Consider the following 25554-nt stretch of genomic DNA (forward strand, 5'->3'; position numbering starts at 1 on the left):
CAACACTTGTGTAAGCCATGCATTTAAAGAAGGCAATCGATTATCGGTAGATATTTCTTTATTGATATTAATCATTGTTATTGTCATTTCTTAATTGTTATTTCTTTATTGTTATTAAGTAGTCAATCGTTTCAAGTCTAGGTCTACTGCACAATAGTATTTGACATACTCCTATTATACTCCGAATGTTTTTGAACTTTTTTTTGGGGGGGGGGGATTCACAAAAGGATTCAACCAAAGAAGTTTTCAAGTGTATCATGGTATTTAATATTTTGTTTTGCAAAGTTACCTGTTATAGCTTTATCTATTGATTTTCCACAAGAATTCCAGCAGTGTGCATGAAATGCACCGTGATACTTTAGGTGCCTCAAGAACAACACCTTTTTGATCATCATGTTCAAATAGTGTTAGATTACATTACTGACTGGCCAAGAACAGTTAATTTTCTTCAAACCAGGTACGTATAATACTTTTCATAGCAGACAAAAACTAGAAGATAACTAGAAAATAATTCACAGGCTATTAAATGTGCTGGGGAATTAGAGGAATTACGTACTGGTAAATGTTTATTAGATTTAAAACAATATAAAATCCGTTATTTGATTTATATATATATATATATATATATATATATATATATATATATATATATATATATATATATATATATATATATATATATATATATATATATATATATATATATATTGTGCGTTTTGATAATTGGGTTCAATTTTGTGCTTATCCTTAAAAATCAAAGCATATTTAAATCCAGGGAAATCAGAAGTCTTTTCTTTTTTCCCTCTGAATGTAGTCTTTTGATTTTTTCATTTAATATGAATATTTTTGCTCGCCAATTTTATTTAGGGGTTCCATTATGTTATTTGAGGAATGTTTTAAGTTTTGTGTGAGTTATTACTGTGTTAATCATACAGACTTATCACATAGGTATATTCCTGAAGCCCTCTATGCCTTATGAAAAATACCTAAATTGCCTACGTGCAAGTCTGAGTGATTTACACACCAAAAATTCACACTAAACTTAAAAACATTAATTCCTTGAATTTAAAGGAATAAATAAAGCTAAAGTGAAATCTTCTGGAGATAGTGTTTATTCACATTTGTCTAAATCATGATTCCCTTAGGAGTAGGGTAGGGCCACTTACGGTTATCAAAGTTTTACATATGAATACTTTGAAAAGATCCTCAGGTGGTATAGATTTGTTCAAATTATGACTAAAACGGGGTAGTATAGGAAAAACAAAGCGATCAGCGTTTTCAAAGAAAAAATAGAAAGCAAATCTTTAATCCTCTTTTCAAGAACAGCAAAATCATGATGTGACGTATTTAGACAAAATAATCAACAAAAAGTTCAAATTTGTCCAAATCATAACCCTCGAGAGTAGGTGAACCCACTATGGGCGATCAAAGTACGTATAAACGAAAGCTTCCTCAGATTCATTTTTATTCAGATCTTGATGTTTTGGGGTAGGGAGGAGTCACCTTATTTTATCTTAATTTTATATATTATATTTGGGAAAATCTGCTGATAAAGAACAGAAGGGAAGGGATTATTCTCATTTTTTTCTAAATGTTAAAAGAAAATGATTTTTTTTCACTGCAGATGATTGTTGATACTGGTTGACTGCTGTGTCCTTTATAATGAGTGTAAGTAATATTTACTTAGGCATATTGATTATTGTTCCTGATGTAAAATATCATAAGCATATGATAATACTCTATATATACATTTGTGGTATCTCTCCATTATGTACATAGTGCCAACCTCTATATATAAAGGAAATGCAATATATAAAAGCAAACCTCAATATATTAAGGAAATACAATATATATAAACAAAACCTGGATATATATAAAGGAAATGCGATTATATATATAAACGAAACCTGGATATATATAAAGGAAATGTGATATATATATATATATAAACAAAACCGCGATATATATAAAGAGAAAAGCGCTATATATAAACAAAACCTCGATATATATAAAGAGAAATGCGATATATATAAAGAGAAAATTTTCCACTGCGTGACCTGTAGCACTCAGCTGTCCATCAAGATTATATACAGATTAACTCCTGGCAGGGGGAAATCAGTTATACAGTACTCAGAACTTTCCCAGAATCGGCAAAATGTTGCCATTTAATAGTGTTTATTTGATATCAATGAACTGTAACATTGTAACATTACTTGAAATAAAGCACTTAATTGAGAAGATGAGCATTTAATTAAATGCATTCATAATTAAGTATATGTGTTACATTAAAAGTTTAAATCTAAAATTTAAACTTATCTAGATAGTTACAGCTAGATAAGTTTAAATTTTAGATTTAAACTGTTAATGTAACATATGTATCGTATTTTCTGTGTTTTATTGTATCGTATTTTCTGTGTTTTATACTGGCTTTACATGTATTTTGATCAACTTCGTTTTTTTACAACCTACCTTGTTTTTTTTTTTTTACCAAACTTACTAACTTTGATTTCACAACCGAGAATTTATGAAAATATAATGTTGAACGTGGAGTCTTAACAAGTACTTTTTAATGCCCTAATTCAAATCTATTTAAATTCATTATAAAAATAATTTACTAGTACGCCCATTGATTGTAAAAAAAAAAAAAAGAATCGGTATGGGAGAGAGAGGAGAGATGCCCACTTCATTTGAATATGAGGGAAGAATGTGACATGTACTTTTACCGTATATGTAATAATGTAAGGGTCCTTTGGTGTGAAAAAAAATAAAGTATTTGTTAATAGATAAAAAGAAACGAGTTAGTGCATGCAGACTTACATAATTAAACTGTGGATTTTTGTCCCACATCATAAATTAAATCGATTTGAAAATCTACATCATGTAAAAACATAGTAAAACGTTAAAAGAACTTATAAAAAATGATAAAACACACTTGTATTTTTGCACCGAATTATATTTCGATTGAAAAAGACCCCCAACATTTAGTACTATGTAATATACATTTTAAGCCGAAAAGTCACTCATTGGTGTAATTCTGCCCAACACGTCTGAAATGTAAGAAGACCAGAGTGTTTAAGCTTTAGATTTAATTGTCATAATTATCAAGATACACAAAGGAAGAAAACACAACACGCTGAATACCATCCTGAAACAGCCACACCAACTGATTGCAATCAAAACATTGGACCGGGAGCTGCTTATCATATGTTGGCGAATCTCTGTTGTAATGTAGGTCATTAAACATGTTAAAGGTCAGGCAGTGGAAATTTTTCTCTTTATATATGTCGAAGTTTTGTTTATATATATCGCATTTCCTTTATATATATCGAGGTTTTCTTTACATATATCGCATTTCTTTTATATATAAATCGAGGTTTTCTTTATATATATATCGCATTTCCTTTATATATATCGAGGTTTTCTTTATATATATCGCATTTTCTTTATATATATCGAGGTTTTCTTTATATATATCGCATTTTCTTTATATATATCGAGGTTTTCTTTATATATATCGCATTTTCTTTATATATAGAGGTTTGCTTTTATATATCGCTTTTCCTTTATATATACAGGTTGGCACTAATGGGCTTCCGTAATTATATAAACATACAGAGAGAAAATATCTTCAATTCTGTATGAAGTTCGTCAGAGGTCAGAGGTAAATATGTGACCTAATCACACGGCGCAATAATATCTACCGGTACATAAATTATAAAATGACCTGCTCTACTTGCTTTTCATGTATAAAAATGAATAAAATAAGCAAGTAAAATGATAATTATTTTATTTTAAATGTAAACAAGTATTTCATACAGTTTTTGGGCTATCGATTCAACCTGTGTATATAGAGAAAGCCAGGAGCCTAGCGTTTGTTTACATTTTTCTTCACTTTTGTCAGCTGCACAGTCTCTAACGTTCATCCTTATTTTTTGGATAGACCTTTGGTTAAATTTTCGTGATAAACTTTTATTTTATCTTTAAATTATTTTCTGTAGATAACTTCTGACAATTTTGCGCTTTCTGTGAATTCTTTCAGAAAAACTTAGACTTTTTTGTTGAAGAAAAAAATGTTTTGAAAGGAAGAGTAACCCAAGAAAAAGACGTAAGTAGACATTTTCTTTTTCTGACAAGTTGTATTATATTATTATAAGGGGGTGTTATTCTCATACACTACAAAATCGTTCCTTAGAAAAATAAAGTAACTTGAAATTAGTGCATTCGTAAATTAGAAAACATTAATGACTTAAAACATATTGCAATTTTGCTTTTTCTTTTTTATTATGTACAGGTTTTTTTTTTTTTTTTTTTTTTTTTTTTTTTTTTTTACATGTTTGCTTTTTTGACTAATATTGAACAATAAATAGGTAACTTGGTATGAAGCTGGTAATCAGATAGTTTACTTCAATGCATTGTCTTCATCATTGAAATATTTAAATTTTCTTACCAAAATCCATTGCAGATTTTACATTCTTCAAATAATGCTTTTCTTACCAAACTGAAACTAGAAAAAGAAAGATGAAAACTAGAAAACTCAGATGCAAATTCTTCTTTGATACCGGGGAAAATAATAAACTTCATCCCTTCAGAACATCTACTGGTTATAAACCCGATCAGGCATGCGGTGCTCTTGAAAATTATATTGACAAAACCAAATTAGAATTATCATCTATGCCAATAAAACAATATCGGGATAATTTAACTAACCAGGAAAGGGCGGCATTGGTCTCATTAAAAAACAATCGCCATATTGTAATCAAAAAAGCTGATAAAAGTAACACTGTGGTCATCATGGACAGAGATAAATATGTCACTGAAGCTTTACGTCAACTTGAATCAAAACACTACCTTGAAGTTGAAAAACCTGATTTGTCACATTTACGTAATACCATACAAGAAAAAATATCTGATATGTTTATTGGAGGAGCTTTAGACAAAGAAACATATCGTTATCTAAGTGATAGCGATTCGTCCCTTAAATGCGGACATTTATACTTGCTCCCTAAAATACACAAGATCAAAGATAAAATCATGACTGCCCTTATGAACGGCACTTGCAGCCTCAGACGGCTACCACCTGGGCGACCAATTATTTCACAATGCGATACACCAACACAGAGGATTGGTGCTTACTGTGATTATTTTCTAATCCCGATTGTTCAAAAACAATCGACGTACATAAAGGATACTACGGATTTCATCAATAAAATCGAAGCCTTATGCTTACCATCGCAAATCATACTGATCACTTATGATGTTACAAGTATGTATACTAACATGGAGTTTGATGAATTATTAAGCGCTGTTGAAGAGGCCTACCGAAATTACAAACGAGATTTATCAGATCTGCCTTATCCCGAGGTCTCAGATCTCCTCTTTCTTCTAAAGTGCATACTTGAAAATAATTATTTTGAGTTTAATGGAAAATATTACAAACAAATAATCGGTTGCGCAATGGGTTCAACTGTTTCCCCTGAGGTATCTGATATAAGAATGTTCCAGATAACTCAATCAATCATGGCGCAATTTCAATATGCCAATAAAGTCTTGTTTCACGGCAGATTTAGAGATGATGGCTTTATTATTTTCAATGGGTCTGAGAATGAGATTCTTGATTTCTTTCAAATTGGCAATCAATGCCACCCGCATTTGAAATTCACTTTTGAAATCTCAATTGATTCTGTGAATTTTTTAGACACAACAGTGTACAAAGGAAAAAAATTCCAAGAATCCAACAAACTAGATATTAAGTCGTACATTAAACCAACAAATAATTTTCAATATCTACACAGAGAAAGCTCTCACAACCCAGCAGTATTCAAAGGTTTCATTAAGGGAGAATGCATTAGACATATGAGAAATACCAATGACAATGCAACCCTCAGCACAATTCTACAAAACTTCAAGAAACACTTGTCAAAGAGAGGCTACTCTGATACAGAAATAGACCCTATTTTCACAGACGTAACTGGAACGGACAGAAATAAGATGCTAAACAAAAACAACAGTGAATCTAAACTCTGCAATCCATTAGTTATGGTTACAAAATATAATCCGAGAATCAAAGGATTAAAAAGACGCATCTTAAAATATTGGAATGAAATGAAAACAGACACAAGATGCAAAGAAATATTTACATCGGAACCAGTTGTAGCATATAGCAAGCACAAAAGCATAGGAGATATGATTATTAGATCACGTTTACCACAAGAATACAACTGCTAAGGTGGACCCCTGATGAGGCGGGCCTTAGGGCATATAGCCGTTTTTTTAAAAACCGCCGAAACACTCTTTACTATATAATGATGTATGAATCAAAATTAAAATTAAAAAATGTCACATAATTTGGTTAAGAGTGTCGGGTCCTAATAAATTTCATGAACAGTTTGGCTGATTGATGTCCTTTTTTTCACACCTGGCTTTAAATTCTGCTATTGCTTCAATAATGGCATCTATTTCAAACTTTTGTAGGGTTCAATTTCAATCAATGCTTCTGTTTCCTCTGGCAGATCAACACTATTAGTTGTCGATAAAAAAGTATGTTTTACTTTCAATTATTCAACAGTAATGTATATTTTTGGAATGCATAAAGAGCAAACATTATTTCCAATTTGCTTTCAAAACATACGACAAAGATACTGGTCCACTTAAACTCATGAAGAACTTTTTCATTTCTATTTTTTAGGAGAAAAGATTTTCAGAATTTGCGAACTGGAATGTAAAGGTTAGATATCCCTACTTCGTAATTATTTTAAATTCTGGTTTGATTTTTTAAAAGATAAAGAAATAATGAAGAAATACACAATTGCTATATGATATACTCAGTATTTAGTGCGAGATTAATTCATCGATATCTGATGTTTTTATAACTTTTTTTTTCGTTTCTTTAGCAAGAGTATCGAGCAGATCCATATTCAAACACGCGTGGTGTAAGTTATGTGATACACATTAATTTCACTTATTTCTTGTAAAATAATATTTATATATTCTCAATTTTAACCAAAAAAATCAATCTAAGAAACACAAAGTAAATGAAAAGATAATTTCACGACATTGTAACTTAAGGACTTTTGATCTTGAATACTGTTCGTTATCTACATATGTTTCATGTTTCTTCTTTATTTTACAGCAAACGATTCCAGTATATCCACATGTTAAAAGACATGTAGTGAGTTGTTATGTTTACATATCTTTACATCCACTGAATATGTTTTCTCCTTTATATCTCCTTTATGTTGTTTTTCAGCCAGTTAACACCTCTAAGCATAAGACTTGTACAGATTTCTTGAACATTGGCTCATCAATCAATGGAACGTTCAATTTACAATAAATTATAATCATAATACAATATTCGATCTAGGAAACCCTTAACTTTTTTTTCAACAACGTCCCAACACACCCACATTTATATATTTTTTTTTTACCATTAATCCGTTGGCTGGAAAAAGTGAAACTTGTTGTAACATGTGTAGCCGAAAATAGAAATGCTTAAAAAGTGTATTTTAATAATCTGTGCTAAATTATATGTATATAGTCCTAAGATGATTTTACAGGTATATTCATTATAACGTGTACATCCTCAAAGCAAGATATAATAAAGGGAAAAGATTTATATGCAATTTTTTTACCTTTCAGAATAGATTTCCAACATTTTTCATTCCAAAACCAGATTATCCTGGAGCAGAGGTATGGGCAACTGAATCTACCTAATTAAACATTTCAAAATTTCTGATATTTCAAGCAAGTCTTTCTTCCCTACATTGTTTTTCAAATGAAAAGGAATGTTTCCTTGTTAATGAATGTACTTAAGCCTGTGCAACTTGAAACAAAAATCATACAAAGGGAACAGACATTTTCAGCTATCTTTAATACATTTAGTATTGAATAGCCACAAGGACTAGACAGAAAATAACCTTTAAAGAACTCATCTCAAATATCATCCTTAACGTTTTATTTACTGAAAATATCACTTATTTTACTCAAGAATAAATTATTTTCATTTAAATTGTATTTAAAAATTCAGCCCACATAATACGAAATTCATATGCTAGTATAAGAAAAGTCAATTAATATTTTTCCACAGGATTTTTAGTCAACCTAAACCACAATTTTGAAGTACATGTACATGTATTTGCCAGAGTCCGTCACAAGGTTTCCAGTCTGTATTATGATGAAGAACATAAATTTATAATAACATGAATCAGATTTTGATAAAATAAATAAAATTCTTTTTAAATTAATTCTGTTACAAAATATTCAATCATTAAAAAAAATCGTACACGTGGAGCAGTGATAAAGACGTCCTCTCTAGAGTCGCGGAGTATGGATTTGATTCTTAGTTTGCGGGTTCATTTCGAGAATCGTTTTGCGAGAGATGGAGATGAGACCGTATAAACCACGACCCTGTGTTGAAGTATGTGCTAGTACGAAAAAGATTCCCCACTACTCACCGTGATCCTGATTGTTAAGTACAGGTCTGAATTTGCAGCCCTCAAACAAAATCGTACACGTGGAGCAGTGATAAAGACGTCCTCTCTAGAGTCGCGGAGTCTTAGTTTGCGGGTTCATTTCGAGAATCGTTTTGCGAGAGATGGAGATGAGACCGTATAAACCACGACCCTGTGTTGAAGTATGTGCTAGTACAAAAAAGATTCCCCACTACTCACCGTGATCCTGATTGTTAAGTACAGGTCTGAATTTGCAGCCCTCAAACAAAATCGTACACGTGGAGCAGTGATAAAGACGTCCTCTCTAGAGTCGCAGAGTCTTAGTTTGCGGGTTCATTTCGAGAATCGTTTTGCGAGAGATGGAGATGAGACCGTATAAACCACGACCCTGTGTTGAAGTATGTGCTAGTACGAAAAAGATTCCCCACTACTCACCGTGATCCTGATTGTTAAGTACAGGTCTGAATTTGCAGCCCTCAAACAGAAAGGAAAGTCTTCTAAATATGAGTGGGAAAATCATCAAAGTTGACGTTAAACAAACAACAATTATAAAACTTTTGGGGATAACTTTGAGATTTACTACGCAAAATTATCTTAATCAAATAATTTTCTTTTAGAATTCTTTTAGCGATTTTTTTAATACCAATCATCAAAGCTACGTATAGAAAATTGATAAATATTTTGAATGTTAGGAGTATATTAGGAGTATAATCACAATAAATATTACTGTACGAAAAAAGCATTTGAGAAGGATCTTTATTTCTTGTGAAATTTTATCAAGATATTGTTCTTTTTATGGAACCTGAAAATTTCTTTGCTTACCTGTATTCTTTCAGTAAAGCTGCATCTCGTTCACATTATCTCAGTTTCGTCAGTTTAGTAAATTATTCGCAGATTTTCTAGCGAAAACGTATTGGACGTTCTACAATGTAGTTTCTACTGAGTTTGAAATTTTAATACAAGTTGAAATATAAATGCATTTTTGTGAGAAGTCTTAGAATCATGAAGTTTTTAATTGTCTTGTTTACGTTTATCCATTTTTTAAAACTCATTGTCACTTTCAAATTCATAGAATAATTCTAATTAATAATTTTTTCTTTACTTTTACTTAACTATTGAAGGGATTTTATCAGGTCCAAAGCGCTGCAAAACCAAGGGAGAAACATATTGTGAGTTCATACTTTTTCTATTATGAATTTAAAGATAACGAACAGTAATCAAATTCAGAAGTATAATGATAAACTCTGTAATAAAATTTATATGTAGAGCAATTTCGGACCTCTTAAAACATCAGAGGTGGGATTAGATGCCACTGAAGAGAAAGCGTCCCCTGTCAATTGCCTTATCTCCTTGTCATTCTTATTGAATGGGTTTTATTGTATGTTTTTGTTGATCTTGCTACTAATTGCTAATATAATAAGGCAAATTTCAAAGTTTAAACTTTCATGCTATATTTATATTTTTAAAAAAAAAAAAAATTAAACCGTATGTTCTTTTAAACATTTCATACAAACCATACAGTCTTCATGGGAACCAGATCCCGATTATTCAGATATGGAAGTAAGTATATTTTAATCTACAACTAGGATTATTCGTGTATGCCTTTGAATGCGAAAATAAAACAGTATACGTATGTTAACCAAATCCTGTTGTGGTTGGGATACTATAGTGCTTCATATCATATAAAATAAATCGTTTTTAGAACTATATGTGGTAATTAATTGGATAAACTTTAATAACGGAATTGGAACATATTCAAAATAAATATTTTTAAATAAATTTCTTTCGTAGGAGGACTCCGAATATGTTAATCTCAGTGAATACCATAGTATAGACAACAAGTTTCGAGGTAACTCGTTTGACTCATGAAAAAGATTATACAGGACATACTAAAAAAAAGTAACATATTAAAAATCCATTTCTATTGACCATATGTTTAAAATGGATTAGCAAAAAATTACATATGATAAGATAAATACTTGCTGAACAAGTATTTTCAAATATGTTGCTTAGTTATTCTTATTATAGATAAATTTGTTTTAAAGTTACAATGTATGAATACACGTTCCGTTTTCACTGTAAAAGCTGGCTACTAGTATTCAAAAACGATATTTTTACTGAGAGAACATGTTATAATTCTAAAACACGTGTCATCAATTTTATTTATTCTATTTTTTCAAGTTTTAGATGTACACAGTTGTTTGCCTCGGTTTGCATACCATAAATGGCTAGTACACTGGTGTTTAGAGGGGCTGGAAATGATAAAAGGTTTTACAGTGAACACAATGAAGGAATGCATGGTAGTAGTTGGAGGTGACTTGAGTGAAGAGAGCAGGTCACTTTTATATTCAAAACAAGCAGAGGAAAAATGCTTCTTAGATTTTGCTAAAGGTAAAGCATACCTTCAATTTGCCATATTTACCATATGTCAGGGATGGGGTCAATTACTTTCAAAAGTAATCGATTAAATTACAATTACTTTGGATTTTAAAAGTAATCGATTACAAGCTGATTACAGACATTTTTTAAAGTAATCAATTACATCTGATTACTTTTCCTTCATGTAATCATAATTACTTATGATTACTTTAGATTACATTAAGTTTTTTTTTTGTTTAATGTTCAAGGACAACGGAACGTTCTTATTCTTTTTCTTTTTTAATATCATTAATATATTTTTAAAACAAAGTTTGGTGGTACATGTTTAAATAATAATGCATTAGATTTATCTTGTATCATCTGTTTTCTGTCCTTTAATATACAAGTAAATATATGTGTTATTGTTAAAAAAAAGAATTTATAAATTAAACAGGACATAATTATAGTTTGCATAAAGGGATTCGATAGAGAACGGTCACACCAGTAATTGACCTCCTTGATGAGTGATGAATTTTTCAAATAAGCTGCCAATACGCGAGTTTCGAGATTGTAACTCTCCTACGATAGAGGGGTAAAAAGTACCCATTTCAGCATGGAGGTGGGACAGGTTGTCTCTGTATATAAACGTGCATAAATAAAAGAACCATATTGATGGTTTTTTAAATTTATTAAATGTTATAGAAAGATGATAATGTTAAGCAGTGATGCATTAGATGATTTTATCAAGCTCATCTATGCATATTTACAAATCAACTATCAATTTCCGGGTACTTGAAAACGAAAGAAACGTCGTAGTCTTTATAAAAGTAACCGATTTTCTTGATTGTACGAAGATTTTCTAAAAAGTTGGTGTTTTTAAGTTATAATAAGGAAAAGAATCAATATGTCATTTAGATTCCCGATGTGCAATGATCAGATGCATGTGTACCGTATTTATTAGATTCCATGGCATATCTCTTCCCTCGTCCGAAAAGTCTCACACCGGATCCACTGATATTTTCTTTTCTGTTTCGATTTTTTGCTGTAAAAAATGATGTCTTTACTTAAATTCGGTTATTCTCAAGTTGCAGAGTGCATCCTGACAATCGCGTAGTTATGATAAAGCGGTATATCGATGATGCAATGTATCCAATACACACAGTATCAAATATCTGTCCCACCTGTTTGTTTACGCTGCAACGAAACTCCCCTCCTCAACGAAAGAGCGAACCAAGGGAGATAATCTCGAAACTTGCGTATTAGTAAATGTTTTTACAAGAGTTAGCACATTGACTGGATAAGCGTGGATAGTTCAATAGTTGTTATTACCCAACTTTAGTATACTGGTGTTTTATTACTACCGTGTAATTAACTCACAAAGGCATATCTTTTCATGTACATTGAAAATCAAACAAAGTGATTTTTAGAATACACATCTCAATACATTGTAAAGGAACATTTGATATCTAAAAAAAATACACGTTTATTCAAAAACATTTTTTATGGAGAAAACAAAATGCTGCATTACACACGTATGTACATGCACACAATGAATTGAAACAAAAAAAACAAACTTTAAAATGATCCTGTGTAATTTTCTTATATACATATATCTAGTCAAAAATGGCGAATTGCTAAGCTGCTTAATTATATTTTAAAATGACTACTCAGTTTTGTTAGGAACTGATAGAATTTACTCATTGTCTGGACAATATACCTGATCACGAGCATTTCTTGAAGCATTAAAAGAAGATGCCTATTAAATAAAGCCTACAATTTTATAATACCTTTTGCTTATAAATAAATTTGTACACTGAAAAATATTCACTGAATATCGCCAAAATCATGATTTTATGAGCTTTGTTTTAATATTGTAATCATAAAGTAATCAAAAAGTAATCATGATTACAGGACTTTTTTTTCTGAGTAATCGATTAAATTACAATTACTTGTAATCAGAAAAATGGGTGATTACTGATTACTCCTGATTACTTGGCAAATTGTAATCGATTACAGCTGATTACGATTACTCCATCCCTGCCATATGTACTCAATATCACATTGGTATTTATGAGGTTAAATACAAACTTCTCATAACATTTATTATTGTATGAAAAATGAAGATTGTGAACAGTACTCAACCTCAAAAATCCTTTCAAACAATACTAATCAGGAAACATGGACCTCTAAAATATCAGAAGTGGAATCAGATGCCTTGGATATTAAGTATTCCCTGTCTATCTTTCACACCTGCCGTATTACCCTTGTCATGATCCGACAAACATAAAAATCCGTGTAAAATTGCATGGTCTAGCAAATCATTTTTTTTTTCAAAAAGAACGTCATTCAGCATTAATAATTTGTTCTTATTGACAAAGTCATGGTATGTGCCATAAAACCGTATGAAATGATGACTTTATACAAGATTTTATATACCTCTTTATTACATCAACTTGTTTGTCAATTGCTTGCCTCGTTTTAGAAAAACACATAGAGCATTTTTTTTTTGCATATAAGCAGGTGATAAGGTTATTAGCTTCATAAGTAAGGGATGAGATGAGAGATACCCAGTGAACTGTAAGTGAAAATGTTTAGTGTAATAGTGTAATTCATAAAAGTTATGAATTATGCAGATGATAAAAAAACTGACAGAATCGCAATCCTGATCAACAGCTTACTAGATGAACGTATTTATAGGAAGTAAATGAAAAGGGGACATACATTTGGTTGAAAGTTAATTCAGGATTCATTTCCCATTTCAGTTAAATGCAATAGAATTTTAATCCATTGATTCGTTATTAAAGGGAACGTTTGGTCAGAATTAAAATTTTTATATATAAAACTGTACCTCTCATATAAAAAGAAAAGCTGCATCTAACCAGACTGCGCTGCTGATAACAGCAGTTAAATTGGATTTTAATAGCTTAATCGGAGCAGCATGGGGAAAACCTTATCATGGCCGCTGCTGACGTAGTGCAGACAGATTAAATGCCAGATGGCTAAGAGTCAATGTGTTTATGACTGCAGAAAAATAAAATCCCTTCTTTCAGATATAAGTTAATCTAAGCAATTGTTAATTTATAGCAATTAAATTAACATCCTTTTTGGACACATTAGAACTTTAAAAAGTTTTAGTTAAAGTCTTGTAAAATAATACAACCTTTGCAGCTAAGTTTTTAATTAAGGTTAAATCCAACCAGTTTATGGCTTTTTATTATTAATTCCTTCTTTTATTTTCCTAAATTCTGAAACACTAGAAGCATAGGAATGTGAAATTATATTTACTATAATATATTCATATCCAAAATTAAAATGCACACACTTAATTGGCACATTTTCACAACTTGATTATGCCATGATAGTGTTTACACTTGGAGCGGAATTGCCTGCAATACGTCATAAAAGTGAGGATTGTGGGAAATATTTAGCAAGCGCGATAACTTTATCTCTCAACATGGCAGCCTCCATCAGCCAGTTTACTCATAACTTTGATGTCTTATTACTATATAATTAAGTTAAAACAAATGGCAGTAACAGGTAAAATTCATTATTGACCATTCAATGAATGAAATATCAAAAAGTTTTTTTAGACCAAACGTTTCCTTTAAGATAAGGTTGAAATCAAACAAAAAATTCAATAGAGACATTGTCAAAAACATCTTGATTTAATTTGTATTTAGTTAATGAAAACAGGAAGCCCGTAAGACATCCTTTGAAAAATGATATAAACGAAGTAAGTCTTAAATTGACACACACATCTTATTTTTCATATCTTCTCTTTTTTTCAACAGGAATGGTTGCCGAAGCAGAGTTCATTTTGCTATATTTTTTGACAGAAAGCGACATGGATAAATTAGAAAATCTTCTGTCGATTTTTAATTCGGTAATTTTGTTTTAAAATAAAATATTCTTGAGTATTCTACAAATATTCCAAAGAATTTCCTAAACACATTCACTAAGCTGTTTTAGACACATGAATCATGAATGATATTCAAGCTTTTGCACCAACTGTTTACATTTTATTGTCAGGATTAAACATTTTCAATAGTATGTTAAACCCCAATGTCGATTGTAAGGTCAAATATATTGGTAGCCAAAGAAAGGTATTTAGTGAAATGCAGTGGTGCACTTGTGAAATATAAGAGCCCTTGTACCAGCCTTTTAAAAGTTACAGACAAGGTAGATATTCAGTTACAATTTGCAAAATTAGATTTAAAAATGTAGGTTAATTGTATGTTTTTTACATATCAGAAACAGATTACATGCAATATTAGAAATTACTTATATTTCTTGCAATATTAACCTTTGATTTTAGGAACAAACCACAAATTATATTTGCACTGACTACGAAATACATTCATTACTAGTACATTGTATATCAGTTGTCAAATTGTTGGATTAAATTTCATTAAGATTTCCGAAGACTTGCAATATAAGGAAGCTGAATTATATCTTGTGATGCAAATGGATACCAAGCAAGATTCAGTGAAAGATATTTCAACTATGATACAAAAAACTAAACAATTTAGAATTCCAAGAGTTTTTCCGATAACCAAGCATAGCATAACAGTCAAACACCATCTGACAATATCACTTGAAATGAAACTAAATAATTATCTTTGTGACATTGAAAGACAGTTATCTACTTTACCATCGATGGAAGGTGTAGAAGAAAGTTTGGAAAAAGTTCGGGCTGTATTAGAAAGGCTTAGAAAAGCACACTATTTTCCAAAAAAACATATGGTTGAAAGGCCATACAATAAAGAGCAAATAATGAAAATAATTGAACGGTAGGTTTCTCTCTCTCTCTTTCTCTCTCTCTCTCTCTCTCACACAGTAGACACAAGCAGCGGTATATCAATTAGATATCTAAATAATTATTCCACAACTAGCAAAAAGGCTTTCAAATATCCTCTGGTTAATTGCATCAAAAGCAAACTTAGGCTCAGATATAAACTAACTTTTTGATTAATTTCAGTTATGAAGAAAAGATTCTCTATCATGGATTCAATAAAAAAGGAGTTAGAATCGTCACTAACGATAAGAAAGTGAAAGAAGATTTGCTTAGAAATTTCTCTGATGTTGGAAATTTTGTGGTCGACATAATTGTGCAATCCGATTTTGAGATGACACCATTTGCTGATCATGGAATACCTTTACATGGGGCTAAATATGTCTATAGACAACAATCTTCTGATTCGTTCTTTTTTGATAACGATTATGCAACAACTGGTAGTCTAGTCAAAATAAATGATTCTAGAATGGCTGCATTAACGTGCCAACATGCTTTTTTAAACAGAGGAAATCAGAATGTTTTTGTAAACATTAATAATTCGGTTGTTAAACTTGGTAGAAACATGTTTAATCTTCGAGAAATGAGATGTATTCACGACGACATCGCCCTTATCGACATAGATAAAGAAACAATTCGAATCATTGATTCCCATTGTGAGAAACTCTTACTTGATGTACATAACGAGCCAGCTCCAGCCGACCTCTCTCGAAGAGATTTGGATGATTTAGTTGAGGACATAGTTCACAAACGCGGTGCGTGCACTGATTTAACGACAGGGATTATTATTGAAACAGGTGAAATCCGACATCGAGACTTCCCTGAACGAGCTTCAGCCATTATTGTTAAACCAAATTTGCGACGAAGAGGGCATGTTCGCTTGTTTGGAGCGCCAGGTGATTCGGGTGCTCTTTTATTCCAACCTTCTTTATCACTTGAAAATAAATTAGAGGTCATCGGTATGTTGTATGGAAGAGCACCTAGAGACATTTTCCCACATCCTGATACTGTAATATGTATCCCACTAGGAACGGCTGTTGAAAAATTAAAGCGTAAAATCCAAGGTCTTCGTGAAATTGACTTCTACAAGCAATGATATGTGATAATGGAAAGATGATTTTTAGGATGAAATCAAATAAATCACCTGGCTCTGATGGCTTTACCTCAAACTTCTTTGAGGGGGCCAAACATCACCATACATATTCTTGAACAGCAGAAGGAAAATCTTAAAAGGGACTTTTGCACAATTCTAAAACAAAAAGTTGATCTTGATGTAGACCCTAGGGACATCCTTGCAATGCAACTAGTCCCCGGAAATCGGAGTGGTGGATCGCGACCGATCATAGTGCGGATGATCAGTACCGAGGCCAAAACAGCCATTATCAGACATCGTAAGGCAATGAAGGAAGAATTCGTAATGGTGGATCATATCACTCAACTGAATGCCAAACTCATAAATACATATTCTTGATACAGCTGTATGTGCTAAATTCATTGCATTAAAAAATATTGAGAACATCAAAGGTATTGATTTCATTGGAGAAAAGACAATCTCTTTGCTTGCTGATGACACTTCTCTTATATTGGATGGTGTTGAATTTTTTTACAATAAAGTTTAGGTAAAGTTAAAGATTTTGCAAAAATGCCAGGCGTACATATTAATAAAATATACTAGTGATATAGCAAAAATATAGTGATATTGTACAAATCCCTCTGATTCACATCTAAGAAAATATCTTTGTTCATTTGTAATGAGACGTAATATCTTTAAACTGAAAAAAGGGTGGCGGTTTCAGGATGATATGTATTAAAAAAAACTTTTTTAGAAGAAGTAGTCTGAAAATAATATAGTTTTTGTACATGATCTTCTGAAAGAAGATGGTTTCTTTTTGGGTGTACATGTAAATATATTTAGTTTCAAATATGGAAACAAACCAATTTTTTATTTAGAGCTGGAATTGGAGAATGGCTGAAAAATCATTTCTTTACCAACTGCTTATTTGACATATATATATATGACACAAAAGCCATATTCTTTTTTATATGCCCAGAAATCCAGAAATCTTTATAAAATTTTGAAAATCAATGACATCAAGCCTCAAGTCAAAACCGAGATTCCTTGTCGCAGTAGGTGCTGGCACGAAAAAGATCCCTCCCTGCTCAATGACTCTGAGTGCCGAATATGGGACAAAATTTTCAGCTCTCCATCGGCAAGTGGTGGCGTCTACATTTGAGTGAAAAATTCTCGAGAGGGACGTTAAGCAACATACAAACAGTTTCAAAATGACGAAAAATATATTGTTATTTTAAATTATTATGTCTGAATCATTTATTGTCAGGGATGTTAACTATAATTCATCTACATTTGCTTGGTTACATGTATATGAGTTCCTTTTGAGAAATTTTTACTTATATTGAGACGTCACAGATCAATGAGGAATCTTCGTCATGCTAGCACCTACTGAGACGCGGGACGCCGATTTTTTAGGCATGCGAATATCCGGTCTCCACGTTCCACAGTGGGATCGAAACTGAAACGTAAATGTTCAACTTCTGTCTCCGCATCATTTGAACAACCGCTCAAGCCATTGTGCCAGGCGGTGTAATTCACTTATTATATTTAATGTAGAACATACATTTTAAAATGGTTTGAAATGAAATGTGAATATAACATACGGAAATCAAGCTCAAAATACTAACAGGGACTTAAAATATATCAAAGTTTGGATCAGGTACCATAGAGTAGTCAGCATCCCCTGTCGACCAAACACACTCCTAGTCAAGATCGTACAAACAGAAAATCCATTTAAGATTCATTAAAAAAAAATACGGTTTTTTTTATGGTGTTTATGACTCCCAATATATTCGATACAAAAGAGCATGTTCTGAGAAGGATCAATTTTACACCCGAGTCAGCTACTGAGAGATAAGTTGATGTAAAAGGAAGTACAGTATCTTCGATCAAAGTCAGTACATGCATTTCGTAACTCTTAAGACTTTAAAGAATAAATTCTATTTCACATTCATTGATGCCGGTATTTAGACTAGATGTGGGAAATCCCTAGCTATCGTCTATACGTTTAAATGCATTAAATATCAAAAATCAAATTTAAAAATAAGGTATAGTCTCGCTTATTGACGAAATCTATCGCCTCTATAGCTAGAAAATTTTTGGAGAAAAAAATGACGTAGAACATACTTCCGAAGTAAATCAAAACCTTAGAGCATGTGGATCCAAATATGGAAAGGAAACAATTTTAATTTGAAAATAGTCACATAGTACGAATTTGATACATGTGAGTGTGTCAGATTCCTTTTTTTTCAGCCTTTACTGAGCATTTTTGTTTTTTTCATAAGTCAGTCAAATTGTAGTCATCTTAATGGTTTCAACAGAAGAATAAGTCCAATATAGGTTCAAAATATATTTTATTTAAAAAAAAGTGTTGTTGGCTTTTCAATATTAACAAGGCAAGCGTTTACAAAATAATGATCATGTACCTTATAATATAATTAAATAATAGAATTATATAATAGAAGTATATATTCTAATTATGTTCCCCTGTTCTAGTGTGTAGTCATTGATGGGGTCAATGAATAGATGGTGTAGATTACATTCATTGTCCAAATCAAGTGTATGTACAATTTGAGAGTAATGAATGCATTCGACCTAAAATATTTTTGAAGAATAATATGAAAGGAATTGAAATGTGTGCTTCTTGCCTTTGTATCTTCTGAAAGAAATATTTAAATATCAATTCAGTAAAAAAAATAATAATAATAATAATCACATCTGAAGACTCGTAATCTCGTCTTAAGGAACTACTCTCTCCGTATCATAAGAAGAAGAAAAAATCATGATACAATTATATTTTTACAAGTAAAACTATACATTTGCACGAAACAGATATGCAGTCAAATCCACCCAGATCTGTATGCGATAGGAATTTAACCATGATTTAACTCAAGATATCTGACACATAATATCAACAGCAGGATATATTTGCAAAAGTGTAACAGTGTAACATGTTTTTGGCGTAAAAGAAAATGTGAAAAGACGATACAAAGTAACCCTGTAGTTCACCTTTGCATCGTTTTTTTAAATTCCGATTCAAAGACACAAATGCATGTCTATTTAAATATTGCATTCAATATTTCTCTCTCTCTCGGGAATAGACGACGGTATTGTTTGTTTACTGGTGTACATATCCTAGACAAGGAAGTAAGTATAATTTTTCATAAAATTTCTGTTCTGTGAAGGAAATAAAAGATAGGAGCCTTAATAATTTTAATTTTTTTTCAGCATCTATTAAGATTTATATGTTTTGAATTAACAATGAAATTGATATGAGAAAAAGAAAGACTGTTTTCTTACTCTAAAGTTGATTGTTGGAGTCAAAAATGTTTTTCTTTTGCAAAATGCCTCAAAAGACACAGAATAACGAGTAATCAATCCATTGCTTGTTCATACATGCTAATTTATGTTCATTACTACCGTAGCGTTATAAGTATTTTATCTTGAAGTGTTACATGCACCAACTTCTAAATCGATTTATTCTAAAAATATATTGATTTTTGAGTTTGAAAGTAAAAGAAAATTAAAGTTTTCGGTATATTTTTATTCTGTAGGAAGTACTTTTTTCACTTTGTAATCTCCAAATCTAGGGAAAGGGAGGCTTCAAACTACAACAGATAATATTCCTTTTATACATATACGTGTATACTGTATCTATTGTCATATTGATGCTTTTTAAAAAAAGAAATTCGCAATTGCAAGAGTTATGTCTTTTAATTACTTTACCATCGTTAGGCTTACAATGTAAACGACCAATTCAAAGTTGAGAGTCACGATATATCTAAGATGGCATTTTAAAAATTCTATTACATAAGCGATTGTCCTTCAAGTGCAGCGAGGCATATTCTCAATAAAAAGACCTTGATAGTGTAAATTTAAATTGAATACCTGATATGAAAAGCATTACACCATGTGCAAATAAAAATAATTCTGATCGAAATACCTTCTCTTTCGTAATATCTTCATTTGTTTGCTCTGATTCATTCTTACTCAAGTAGATTTCGTATGAACAGTTCTTGTTTCTTTCTGTGACAATTTCTTTGAAGACTTGATTGAACACTAGAGGGATCTGAGTTTCAATTTTTTTGTCGCCAATTTTCTAAGAAAAATAACTTTTTGTCTCTCTCTAAATGATTCTGATGGCTTATTACAAATAGGTGAGAACGTGAACTAGGCAGATGAGACCTCTCGGAGGAAAATCATAGTTACCTGATTATTGCCTCGATGACACACCTAACAGATTGCATGACCTGAAGAAAGTTGTAAATACTACTATTATTTCAATCATATATGCAACGAATAAGAATTAAAAGAGAAAAAAACGAAGATAAAAAAGACATCGATGTTTTTATTAAATTAATGAATCAACAGAATTTCTTAATTTTACAGGTTGTCTTCAAAGCTATTTATCTGCTGGATCTTCAACTATGAGTGTAAGTAAAAATTGTTTAGTCATACAGTTCAAGCAAGCCAAAGGGAACAAAACAATTACACCTAAAATTTTGTTGTCTTCAAGACATTGTCTCGATTTCTTAATAGATATAATACCTTTTAAAGATACAAAATCAACAATTGATTTTCGGTTAAAAAACATATATTCTGATTTTAAAAAATCTTTCGACTTTAGAGAGAAAAATCTTTTACATACACAAATTGTAAAAAGAAACAGAGTGAAAAAAAAAAACAATCATATCTATTTCAGTCGCTGTCTGAGATTTTTGAAAAACTCTATTGGTGTGGAATTATAATTACTTAGGGTTACTCAAAGCTGGATTGGAATAAGATAGAGCATAGTTTTTGTTTGGACAACTAAACGTTGAAATGCAGCATGCATTTGAACTATAAAAAAACTCTCAGCTTTGTTTTTCTCAACGTTATATCTTTTCTAGAAAACATATGCCTTTTTGCCTGAACTGAAAAAAGTTGTGAAATGTAGAATTGACAGAGAAGAAGAGGTATGTACACAAGTTTATGATTTGATAAGATTTAATTCATAAATGTACTTCTTTCGATGAATACATTCTACATTGGGCAACTTCGTGTTTTCAAGTTATCAAGTTATATTTTTCCACAGAATTCTTTTATAAACATATTGTATGATTATAATATAACCTTGTTGTGAAGGATTTTAAAATATTCTCTAGTACTTTTATGTCCACTCTGATTGGATTTAGGGACACTGTTTTACAATGTATATCTGTTCATTTGTATGTGGTCGTTATAGACATTGATAGCAAGTTTTACCTAACAATGAGTTGCTATCTGGCTGACATATTTCAAACTAGTTCAAACCCTTATTTTATACAAAATTTGACTACGGTATCGGGTTGATTGATACATAGGGCTCACAGAGGATGTGGAAGGCCAGGAAATGGTATTTACTCCTCATATGCACCTGATCCCACCTCAGATTCTCCGACGGTCTGTGTTTATGTCCAGTTCAAAGATTCGTATTGTTTGTAGATATTTTTGATATCGATCACTGTTCTTTATCTTTGCTTTTTTCATTGATATATCGAGTCCGGGTTCTTACTCTGAATGCCTTGATGGGAATGATTCTATACCTCAATATGTTTAAAGTTTGGAATCTTTCCTATCAAGGATTAATTTTAACTTAAAAATCAAATCTAAAGGGCCAAAATTACTTCGTGGACAACAGAATAATAAAACTTTGACCATGCGATGAGTTAGAAAAGCTTGACTATCCATGGTTGGATACTACATATTGTTGCCCTTGCAATCTATCTGTTTTACAATCTTTTTATAGATATCGTAGATATTTGATGACTGTGAAATCAAAAAACGTTTTTATCAGATCGTAACCTTTGCTTTAAAACATTTTTATACAAAGGATTTTTAAAAATAAAAATACCGTTAAATTTAAATATCATAATCTGATCTTATAAATACTGCATTACAGAATTAAATGGCGATTTGGTGCTTTTGAAGCTCTGATATTTGAGTACTGTAATTTGAAAAGCTATTTGATTGTTTTAGAGGTGGGAAAAGGGGTTCATTCTAACTTCGTTTTACAAACCATAAATACATATCATAGTGTTTATTACATTTTTACCCGTGAAATACTGTAATTCATTCATTTAATAAAAATGATATCCTGTCACAGTGTGACGAATATCAGAAGTGCGGGGAAACTCTCGATTTCCCTTCCCATAACGAAGATTGCTGTAAAAAAAATCTTCCTTGACCTAATAGAAGATATATGGAAATAAATAAACTATTTTGACAGCGAATAAAATTGTCAAAATTAAGGTCAAGATCTAGTAAACAACTTTAGACTAATTTTTTGGTGCTAGATCCATTATGACGTCATAATCAATTTCAACTTTCTTTTTCCCGTACTTTACAGCTTTAGCAGAATTATGTAGAAAATAGGGTATTTTTATGACATTCAATTTGAAATCATATGAAAAGTAAGCCGGATACCTATATTAAATTTGATATTGATTTAAAGAAGAGGCCTTGAACATACAAATTACCGTTATCTGAGAGACTGTAGGCAATACGGATACATTTCCTTTGTCGAAAATGAAAAAAACTCCCATATTCATGAATGGTTTTCTTAATTTTTCATTGAAAATTACAGTTTAAAATACAGTTTTTCATCTTGTTTACTTACAAATTATGCCCCGAAACACCTTCTTTAACCAAGCTAAAATTGTAAAGCATCAATAAAGGAATTTATTTCTCAAATTTGATAAATCTGTAGGCACCTTTCATTTACTAGATCTTGACCTTAACAAAAATATGTTTCTAAATCCATGTTTACAGTGTTTTCACTTCACATAACTATGACGTCGCAACCGCTCAACTGTGACGTCACGAGCCTATGACTGTATTACAAAGAGACAGAGGCAAAGGAAAAATCAAACAATTTTTTTTATAAAATGTAATAAACAGAACATTCAATGTTTTGTAGTTGAATATGGAATTTATTTCACTCGTGAGACAGGATTTTTTTTTTTATATTTTCACTCGTGCTTCGCACTCGTGAAAATATCAAAAATCCTGTCCCACTCGTGAAATAAATATCCTCTATTTATTCAAGATATAAGTTGACAGAATTCTTTTTAATCAATATGAATGATATAATTTTTATAGAAAAGAGACGTTAACAGTGTCCCTGAAGCACCTCGTGTACCAACACATAAGACCTATGGTGAAAAGGTATGCATGCACATTGTATATATCTATTTAACGAAAAATATATGAAAATAAAGACCCTGCACATAAAAGTTTTAAAATTTTGCTTTATAACTATGTTTGCTTTATAACTATGATGTTTTATTACAAATAATTATATCTCTTATTTTTGATTTCTTCTCTGTTAGCAAGCGGTCTCATCACATTCAAGATTAAAAACACCTTATGTAAGTAAATACTCAATGTTTGAAAACCCCAAAAACCTCTCTCTCTCTCTCTCTCGTTAAGAAAGAGTATTTGTAATTGAAAGATATGTTATTAAACTTATTTTACATGATTTAAGAAGTATCTTTCCATATCCTTCAGTTAGATATTTATCATTAATTTAAAATATTCATTTCCATTTGATGTAGTCCTTTGAACTAGAACTGTAATAGTTCACAGAGTCTTACACACCTGTTTTATATTCCAGTCTATTTTGTTCTACGATTTTTCAGTTTATCTGAATATTACAAATAGCTCAGATATGACGTCGAAAAGAATGCTTACTCCTTTGTGGCAACTGATAGCCCATCTCGTGATTTACTAGGGGACTTATTTCTATTCCCTTTTCACAAATAGGCATTTTTATAAAGGATATCGATCACTGTCATTATATCTTAATCTATTTCATTTTGAATTTCAAGATCATCCCCATTTACAATTGCTTTTAGAAAAAGATAATGAAGTAAACTGGAATAATATAAAGTACTTCTTTTTATTTTTTAGAATAAGTTCGAGCCTTATACTCCAGATCCGGATTATCCTGGGGCCAAGGTAAGTGATTTTTGTTCTTGTTAAACAGAAGGAAAAAAATTAAGAAAACATATGAGCAGTTCTTAGTTTGTTTTTTTTATTAATTAACAAATTACAAACGAAAGTGAGTAAAAATTACGAATTATTCATGTACCCATTGACATTTGAATATTGTTAAATTAGTGAAAGGCACTATTATTTTGTGTTTTATATCATAAAAAATATATTTTTAAATGCTCTTCTAAAAATGCTAGATATTCCTTTTCAACACAAATATATATAATTTATTGTAGGAATATTATAGAACAAATCAAACACATGAACAAATTCGGATCGACGTCAGGAGAGACAGAAACGATGTAAGTTGTTATTGATTTGAATTTTTCGGAAGCATCAAATTATATCTTAAAGTGAGTTTGTTGATAAATATTTTATGCCAATGGAGCATGATAAAAATGTCCTCAAATCAATTGAAATATAGTTGCAAAAAAAATTTTAAAAAAATTAAATGTGACCCAATTTCTTTTGCAGGAGCCTGATCCTGATTATTAAGAAAATGAAGTAAGTATATGATGTATATTTTAAAGGAAATTTAACTATGTGATCCTCATGAACACGATTTAGCAACTAGAATTGTTATTTCATTTGGCGATATATATCATGAAGACTTCCCAGAATAAGCTTCGAGTCGCAATTGCATTGGAACGACCTCCACAACGAAGTACACTGTAGGCAAGTTGCATATTGTTGGAAGGTCCGAGAAATTTGGTGGCACTTTTTCCTCCAGCATTTTTTGTTGCATTAAATGAATTTAGAGGCCATCAGTATGTTTCATGTTGGAGTACAAAGAAAATTATGTATAGATTGTGTAAATGTATGTATACTTCATTTGGAGATACTTTGGACAAGTTGATTAAAATGATTTCTAG

At 31.0% G+C, this 25554-nt stretch overlaps 2 protein-coding genes and 1 long non-coding RNA gene across 7 annotated transcripts; all 3 read left to right on the forward strand.

The window, feature by feature from the left end:
• The first annotated feature begins 4041 nt into the window (after positions 1-4041).
• On the forward strand, positions 4042-6904 carry LOC134274054 (uncharacterized). Its single transcript, XR_009993545.1, has 4 exons — positions 4042-4105; positions 6472-6537; positions 6686-6724; positions 6891-6904. It is a non-coding gene; the product is annotated as an uncharacterized LOC134274054 (long non-coding RNA).
• Positions 6905-9939: 3035 nt separating this feature from the next.
• On the forward strand, positions 9940-16875 carry LOC134274055 (uncharacterized). The gene is made up of 6 exons (XM_062756290.1): positions 9940-10007; positions 10239-10296; positions 10629-10838; positions 14597-14688; positions 15219-15595; positions 15784-16875. The coding sequence occupies exons 1-6, from the start codon at positions 10002-10004 to the stop codon at positions 16691-16693; spliced, it is 1653 nt and encodes a 550-aa protein (XP_062612274.1). The 5' UTR covers positions 9940-10001; the 3' UTR covers positions 16694-16875.
• Positions 16876-19740: 2865 nt separating this feature from the next.
• LOC134274056 (uncharacterized) lies at positions 19741-25342 on the forward strand. Of its 5 annotated transcripts, XM_062756292.1 has the most exons (9): positions 19741-19816; positions 20827-20931; positions 21059-21102; positions 21559-21624; positions 23789-23854; positions 24019-24057; positions 24599-24646; positions 24919-24984; positions 25157-25342. In XM_062756292.1, exons 3-9 carry the CDS (start codon positions 21097-21099, stop codon positions 25175-25177), a joined length of 312 nt encoding a protein of 103 aa, XP_062612276.1. In that variant the 5' UTR covers positions 19741-19816; positions 20827-20931; positions 21059-21096; the 3' UTR covers positions 25178-25342. The 5 variants fall into 5 exon arrangements, with proteins under 5 accessions (XP_062612276.1, XP_062612278.1, XP_062612275.1 ...); XM_062756294.1 differs by lacking the exon at positions 20827-20931 and having other exon boundaries at positions 19745-19816; XM_062756291.1 differs by lacking the exon at positions 19741-19816 and having other exon boundaries at positions 20650-20931.
• The last annotated feature ends 212 nt before the right edge of the window (positions 25343-25554 follow it).

Source organism: Saccostrea cucullata, unplaced genomic scaffold (assembly GCF_032062105.1).
Source record: "Saccostrea cucullata isolate Sc308-1 unplaced genomic scaffold, CSIRO_AGI_Scuc_v1 ctg7726, whole genome shotgun sequence".
Taxonomy (NCBI): Eukaryota; Metazoa; Mollusca; class Bivalvia; order Ostreida; family Ostreidae; genus Saccostrea; species Saccostrea cuccullata.

Bases quoted from the DNA above. Each gene is read 5' to 3' on its own strand.
- LOC134274055 (XM_062756290.1), top strand. The intron at 10,297-10,628 runs GTAACTCGTTTG...TATTTTTTCAAG, and splicing joins TATAGACAACAAGTTTCGAG to TTTTAGATGTACACAGTTGT. The intron at 15,596-15,783 runs GTAGGTTTCTCT...GATTAATTTCAG, and splicing joins ATAATGAAAATAATTGAACG to TTATGAAGAAAAGATTCTCT.
- LOC134274056 (XM_062756292.1), top strand. The intron at 23,855-24,018 runs GTATGCATGCAC...CTTCTCTGTTAG, and splicing joins ATAAGACCTATGGTGAAAAG to CAAGCGGTCTCATCACATTC. The intron at 24,985-25,156 runs GTAAGTTGTTAT...TTTCTTTTGCAG, and splicing joins TCAGGAGAGACAGAAACGAT to GAGCCTGATCCTGATTATTA.